This window comes from Sinocyclocheilus rhinocerous, unplaced genomic scaffold (genome assembly GCF_001515625.1).
Source record: "Sinocyclocheilus rhinocerous isolate Xijiao unplaced genomic scaffold, SAMN03320098_v1.1 scaffold1148, whole genome shotgun sequence".
Taxonomy (NCBI): Eukaryota; Metazoa; Chordata; class Actinopteri; order Cypriniformes; family Cyprinidae; genus Sinocyclocheilus; species Sinocyclocheilus rhinocerous.
The window spans coordinates 18,150-25,961 of record NW_015664019.1 but is presented as its reverse complement, the minus strand read 5'-3'; the positions used below and the strand labels follow the sequence as shown (position 1 = coordinate 25,961).

Here is a 7,812-nt window from a genome sequence, read left to right as displayed (position 1 = left end):
AGCATTACGTAACTCGCGTTACTTGTAATGCGTTACCCCCAACACTGCCTACAAATACCTATATACATATGTTAAAATTAGAGCATACTGTATCATGCTTCATTTACATTTTGCTGCAGTGTTCTGTTATTGCATACACCACGTTTTTGAGACTTTGAGTACTCCATACTCACTGAAAATTTGCATACTATATACTGCAGCATCAGTAAGATTGGTATGTAAGTATGCTATCTCGGATATAGTCATGGTTTTGCAGCACCTTCATGTGATCATGTCAATAAGCAACAAGTAAAATTTACGTTGCTTAATTCGTTTGTGTTGAGATGAATCATTTTGTTGCACTAACTGTCTGAAACTGCATGTTGGATTTTTAGTGGAAGAGTTAATGTTGGAATGAAGTGTTATTTTTATGCATTTCTGAGTAAAGGCAAAGACCTGGAAGTGTTTAGTGTTCAGTTAGGCTGGGCATTTAAAAGAGATTTTGTTGTAGAAGTTTTTGTGGTTATGTGCAGAAAAATTAGCTGTGCTTTAGTAATGTTTGCGGTGACGAACTAAAAATGTATGTCTAATATTCTGATCATTTGATTTGATTTGATTTTTCTTGATTCCAAGGATGAAATTTCCTTGAACAATCTGTGTGCAAAAAAAAATTGTTTTTTAGGTTATTTCAAAAGACTAACAGTATGAAAAATGATATTGAGGAAAAAAAATAGTTCCAACATTTTATGAAATAATTTGACTTTTTTTTAGTAATACTACTTTTTTTTTTTTTAGAAGTAATTTAGTAGTGAAACTATGAACTCACCCTTATGTTCACTTAATTGTGATATTGTGATCATTGATGACTAACTGACAAGACTTAAAATCATTATTATTATATTTTTTTTAATTGTGAGTTTAATATCTTATGCATTATATTAAAGCGATAGTTCAACCAAAAAAAATGAAAATTCTGTCATCATTATGCATCCTCATGTCCTTAACCTTCTTTCTTCTGTGAAATATAAAAGAAGATATTTTTAAGTGTGTTGCTGCTGCTGCTGCTGCTGCTGTATTTTTCATACAATAGACGGCGATGGATGGTCTGGCTACATTCTTCAAAATATCGTATTTTGTGTTCCAAGCAAGTAAATTATACAGATTTTGGGTGAACTGTCCCTTTAAGACATGATGGGAACATGACAATGTACTACTGCAAAATAGGAATAGCATAGGCCCTATCTGATGGCATTAAATAAATAAATATAAATCCATCCATTGTTAGAATTTGTTACATGATCAAAGCACTTGTCCCCTGTGAATGTGTGTGCCCTCATCTGGAAATCCGCATCTCGAGATATTTTTATTGACTCAGTTCAGCGCTGCAGCGTCTCAATCCTACACTGACGTCACCCCTAAATTTCGCAGCTCCGATCACTACCTCATTAATTTAGCCGTGTGATCAGAAATGGCGGAAAGATTACTCGATGTCGAGCTATTTTTGTCTCCCAAAGCTCATTAGGTGCGGAAGGGTGACGGTGAACACACAGCACGCCACGCGCGCGAGGGAAGCGGCTATCTCGCGCCTTTGAGCTCAGGGTACCGCGAGCGCCCCATCCCAAAACACACACTTCTGCGTTCCGAGGCAAACAACAGACTCCTTCGGACACTTCGAAGGACACACTGTTTGAAAATGTTGACCCTGTTGTCGGCTATGTACTTGGTGGTGCGCACGGCTTCGGCGCAGGTAAGACGCCTCTCCTTGACAACGGTGGCGTAAATGCAGCATGAATGCACCAAACGCACGGTTTTTCTCTAAAAACACTCAGTACGCGTTAAAATATCGGCGCTATATCTGAGGATTTATCCCTACCTTGAATGCACATGTACAATTCGCTATATATCTGATAGTTTCCATTTATAAAGCAAGTGATTTAATGCTGGAAAATCCATTTTAAGATGGTTGCTGTGTTTTGGAATGTGGGAGCTGGTTCATGGCTGGTCCAAGGTGACCAAAATAGTATTTACCTGGTCCAAGATAGTCATTAGCTGATCTAAAATGGTCCAAAGTGGTCATTAGCTGGTTTGGTTGAGCTTACAGAGCATCTTGGACCAGCAACAACAACTAGTTAGTCGTACCAATTACAGACGATCAGGCTAGTTTTAGGAACTGGCAAACCAGTCAATGGCCATCCTAGATTAGATAAAAAACATCTTGGACCTGCTAGAAACCAGCTAGCATATTCAAAGACATAGTTTCTAAGCAGGGATTGGTTGAATGATTAGAATGATTAGTCCCATTCATTATGCACGCCATGAAAACCTAGTACTGTGGGAGGGCTGCGACCTCTTTGATGATTAATTTAGGATGCTTTGGTAAGCAGAGTCCAGCACCATGGATAGCACTCGCTCCGGTCTGGATCTCCACCCTTCCAGCGGCGTGTTATGTAATGTTAACTTGGCTGAAGTGCCTACAGGAGCAAATATCTGCATCAGGCTGTGGGTGATCTGTAGCACTGTAGTCGAAAAGGCTCTGCGTTATGAACACACACCACTGCTGATCACACCAGTGAAATGCAGAGGGAATCTGCTCTGGTGCTATGATAGTAAAATGCATCACTGAGCCTGAAGGAGAAGGGATCGTGGAACAGATCCAAGCCCATTAGAGGAATTGTTGAAACATTTGGAATTGTTAACCCAGGGTCATTTTTAATCCTGAGGTAGAGTAAACTTGAGTTATCTTGTTCTGTGTTTTCATAATGGACAAACTTTAGCTAGGGTTAGCACACTGTATTCAGTGAATATTTCTCAGGTTATATTTATTTTTAAAGTCTGTTTCACATGTTGACTTTTTGTGAGAACATACCCATAAGTTGGGGAATGTTGTCACATTATATAGACATTATATAGGTTATGAGATTCAATTTAGATCACAATGAGAACCTGCCATTAAATAGTCTAATTTGCTTTCCTGCAAAAATGTGGCAAAAATGTTAAAATGGTAACAAAATATATTAAAAAAAATATATATTGTCATTACTGAGATATAGCTCTTGTGACAACAAGCCTTGATCTCCCCTTTACCTTGGAGTTAACGCTGTATTTGCAAGGTATCATGAAAACAGGATTTAACCCTGTAAAGCCTGATACATGAAATAATAGTCAAAAAAATTATATGTATTTTAAGTGAATACATATAGTTATTTGAAACTTGACAGAAAATATTTAAAGAAAAATCTAGGAAAAAAAAGTAGTAGTTATATGTGTTTTATGGTTTGTATACTATTTGATACATCAGGCTTTTATGGCCCATAAAGTTTGATATAGGAAAATATGGAGCTGATACCCAAGTAGGAAATAAACTCAGAGGCCCAAACTGAGTCAAAATATGCAATTTGATGCAGTTGCTGATATTTATATGGCCAAAAAGATGAAATGCTGGTAACTTGTGATGTAAATCAGTGTAGATTTACATAACAATATAGCAGAATACTTACATAAAATGCATATAAATATCAGTTGTCATTCTATATCTTCCAATAGTAAGATGATATTTAAATGCTTGGTTTTTTGATCAAAGGTATATAACACATATAAAACATATAACACAATTCAATACACTGCAATGACAATGGAAAGAAAATAGTCTAATTTGCTTTCCTGCAAAAATGTGGCAAAAATGTTAAAATGGTAACAAAATATATTAAAAAAAATATATATTGTCATTACTGAGATATAGCTCTTGTGACAACAAGCCTTGATCTCCCCTTTACCTTGGAGTTAACGCTGTATTTGCAAGGTATCATGAAAACAGGATTTAACCCTGTAAAGCCTGATACATGAAATAATAGTCAAAAAAATTATATGTATTTTAAGTGAATACATATAGTTATTTGAAACTTGACAGAAAATATTTAAAGAAAAATCTAGGAAAAAAAAGTAGTAGTTATATGTGTTTTATGGTTTGTATACTATTTGATACATCAGGCTTTTATGGCCCATAAAGTTTGATATAGGAAAATATGGAGCTGATACCCAAGTAGGAAATAAACTCAGAGGCCCAAACTGAGTCAAAATATGCAATTTGATGCAGTTGCTGATATTTATATGGCCAAAAAGATGAAATGCTGGTAACTTGTGATGTAAATCAGTGTAGATTTACATAACAATATAGCAGAATACTTACATAAAATGCATATAAATATCAGTTGTCATTCTATATCTTCCAATAGTAAGATGATATTTAAATGCTTGGTTTTTTGATCAAAGGTCTGAAGTTTTTATTGTTGCGGCAAAACATATAACACAATTCAATACACTGCAATGACAATGGAAAGATGTACAGATAAACATTCTTGGTGTATAATTAAAACTAACAATATAATTAAAACTATCAATGTATTCATTTTTCTTGTTTATAAAAATAATTTTTAAATACATTTTTAAGTAAAAAAAAAAAAAGACACATGAACCACAACCTGAAAGGGGATTTTTAAAAATACTACTTTTATAATGAAAAATTAACCATTACTCAGACAACAGAAGGCATGCAGTAGATTGTGGCCTTAGAGGAGAAATTCATGCAACACATATAATACAGTAGGTTTTTTAGGGTTAAAAACATGCAGACTACCACAAAGTGCACTACAGTAGTGAAAGCACATGAGCTATTTGACCTCGCTGCTCTCTTTAGGAAATGCACGTGGTCTTACATGTTTCCTGTTCAGCCCTAAAGGACATTTTCAATCAAGGACAGTGGAGTTCATGAATTGATACTTGAAAGTGAAATGTCTTTACAGTAGAACATGATAACAGCTTGGCGCCACACACACACACTAGAGACCATGTGAGATTCTGTGTATAGATGTGCAAATGTTTCAATCAGAATTGACAGAAGGGGAGCTTATTTTAAATTCCACACACAAACTCCCAGAGTACACAAGCATGAATTCATAACTGAGCGAAAATGCCAATAAGCTCAGTTATTAGTTATTTCAATAGGATCCAAAGTATGAGTATAGTAAAAATGCTTCTATTTTGAAATGCAATACAAAAATGCTCATTACAAATTAGCCTATATATTATAAAAGATGCTTATTCTGTTTGTCTGTTCATTCAACTAGCTTTACCTAATCTGTTTCACTTGGCTATTTGTGTTCATAAACCAATCAAGAACTCAAACCTATCACCGTGACTCAATGGGAGGTTCAAAACTCGACCTTTATACGTTTTTAAGGCGTTATGTTCCATATTAAGGAGGTTGAGGGGGCGTGTTGGATGGGCGGGCGGCAGCGCGGATGCTCATGGGAAAATGAGTTCTTTCTGCGAGCCGATTGGTGGAGAGAGCAGCAATAGCAACTACATATCCCAGTGTACCGCATTTCTGTGAACGCGTGTGGCATTTCCATACAAGAATAGAGGTGACCCCTCCGTCCAGTCTGAGGTAGAGCAGCAGCACATCTTTGGCGCACATCTTAACCTGCACAATCAGATCTGAAACATGGTGAGATTTTCATCCTTCCATTTTAGTCCTGCACAGTATTTTAGCACAAATCAAATTCGCAACGTTTCGTGCATAACATGACGGGTTAGTTTAATCTGAACGCTTTTAGATGGGATTTAGTTTCCGAAATCTGTTTTAATTTGAAATCTGTGGTAATGAGCCACGTAACGATTCATATTGAATATTTTGAAGCAGTTCGTATAAACAATTAACCGCCATTTCCGCGTTTGTGGAGTGGATGCAACTAACTCTGAGGTGGCATCTTTTGTACTCATTGGTACTATTTTGTCGCAATTTTGTCAAATTATAAATACTTAAAGCGTTCGACCTTTATACGTTTTTAAGGCGTTATGTTCCATATTAAGGAGGTTGAGGGGGCGTGTTGGATGGGCGGGCGGCAGCGCGGATGCTCATGGGAAAATGAGTTCTTTCTGCGAGCCGATTGGTGGAGAGAGCAGCAATAGCAACTACATATCCCAGTGTACCGCATTTCTGTGAACGCGTGTGGCATTTCCATACAAGAATAGAGGTGACCCCTCCGTCCAGTCTGAGGTAGAGCAGCAGCACATCTTTGGCGCACATCTTAACCTGCACAATCAGATCTGAAACATGGTGAGATTTTCATCCTTCCATTTTAGTCCTGCACAGTATTTTAGCACAAATCAAATTCGCAACGTTTCGTGCATAACATGACGGGTTAGTTTAATCTGAACGCTTTTAGATGGGATTTAGTTTCCGAAATCTGTTTTAATTTGAAATCTGTGGTAATGAGCCACGTAACGATTCATATTGAATATTTTGAAGCAGTTCGTATAAACAATTAACCGCCATTTCCGCGTTTGTGGAACTAACTCTGAGGTGGCATCTTTTGTACTCATTGGTACTATTTTGTCGCAATTCTGTCAAATTATAAATACTTAAAGCGTTTGATTTACGTCGAAGTTACAGTCTCGCGCGCATAGTGACGTTACAGTGCGTCGCGTCGAGCATCAGTTGCATCACCGTCTCATTCATTCATTACTTGAGGATATAACTTACACAGAAATTAATTCCCGTTCACTCAAACCATTATGTGCAGATGCTCAAATCTTCTCATTGCAGATCGCTAGGCCTTTGTTCGCATAACTAGGTCATGCTGTTGACGCCATTGAGTGACTTTGTGTTTTATTTCAGGCCGAACCGATCCGGGTGCTGGTGACTGGCGCAGCCGGACAGATCGCTTATTCTCTGCTGTACAGCATTGCTAAAGGAGATGTGTTCGGCAAGGACCAGGTGAGACACAGGCTGGCTGGCTTCATTGCGTAATAGGACTCTGGGGGGAAACCGCAAGTGGAGCAAACCGGATTTTAAACCATGCTCTTGTGTTATATAAGAATGTGTGATTAAAATATGCGACTCTGTGATGCATGTCTGTGTTCAGAATAGCGCACTGACTGTTTCTGCAGTATTTAATGTGTGTACTGTGAGCATGCAATGCATGTAACACTTTAATGCCGATATTTAGCCATTTAGAGATTATTGTTTGGAAACGATCATTAGAAACCGGCGGATTCGGATTAATGTTTGCATATCCGATAACCGATAATACAATTGACACAAACAGCCGAATCTCAGGTAACAGGGAATGTTGTCAGGAATTTGGCTAACGTTCTGACAATGTTCTCTCAAAGTTATGAACAAACATTCTTCCAGTAACGTTAATAGAATGTTCGTTTCTCGTCTTTAAAAATGTTTTTTAGAATGCTAGCACAACAACGTTATTCGTACATTGTTAATGGAATGGTTTTCTTCTCTAACGTTTTAGTTGAATGTACATCTAACATTTTTTTTAAATGTTACTATGTTTCTGAATGTTCAAGGGACATTCAAAAATAACATTCCCATAATGTTTTCAAAATGGTAAATTGGAATGTTCCCTTAACATTTGTATAATCAAGAAAAAATGTTTTCGAAACTTGAAAAAAAAAAAAAAACTGGAGATTTTGAACACTCGTACTTTAATGGGAACGTAAAAGTTCCTAGAACACATTTTTTAGCTGGGATCATTTGTCTCTTACAATAAAAAAAACATTCATTATGTTAGACATTAGACTCAATTGCTTAATTAAAATATGTTAGCATATATCACACATATTGCATTATATCGGCTCTCTAGTTATCTTTACTGATACTGGATCCTGTTATATAAGGACAGTTACAGATTGTACTATTGTATAGAATGTCTACCATTGAATGTCTGTGGTGTAAAGTGTAGAGCCCGACCGATATGGGTTTTTTGGGGCCGATACCGATATTTGGGAGTAAAAAAAAAAAGGCCGATATCGATATAT

General features: G+C 36.8%; 1 protein-coding gene across 1 annotated transcript in view; it reads left to right on the top strand.

The window, feature by feature from the left end:
• The first annotated feature begins 1,672 nt into the window (after window positions 1-1,672).
• Window positions 1,673-7,812, top strand: part of LOC107729383 (malate dehydrogenase, cytoplasmic-like) — an 11,186-nt gene continuing 5,046 nt past the window's right edge. Inside the window, exons 1-2 of the mRNA XM_016539864.1 lie at window positions 1,673-1,726; window positions 6,656-6,754. Coding sequence (XP_016395350.1) covers window positions 1,673-1,726; window positions 6,656-6,754 — 153 coding nt within the window. The remainder of the gene's footprint in view (window positions 1,727-6,655; window positions 6,755-7,812) is intronic.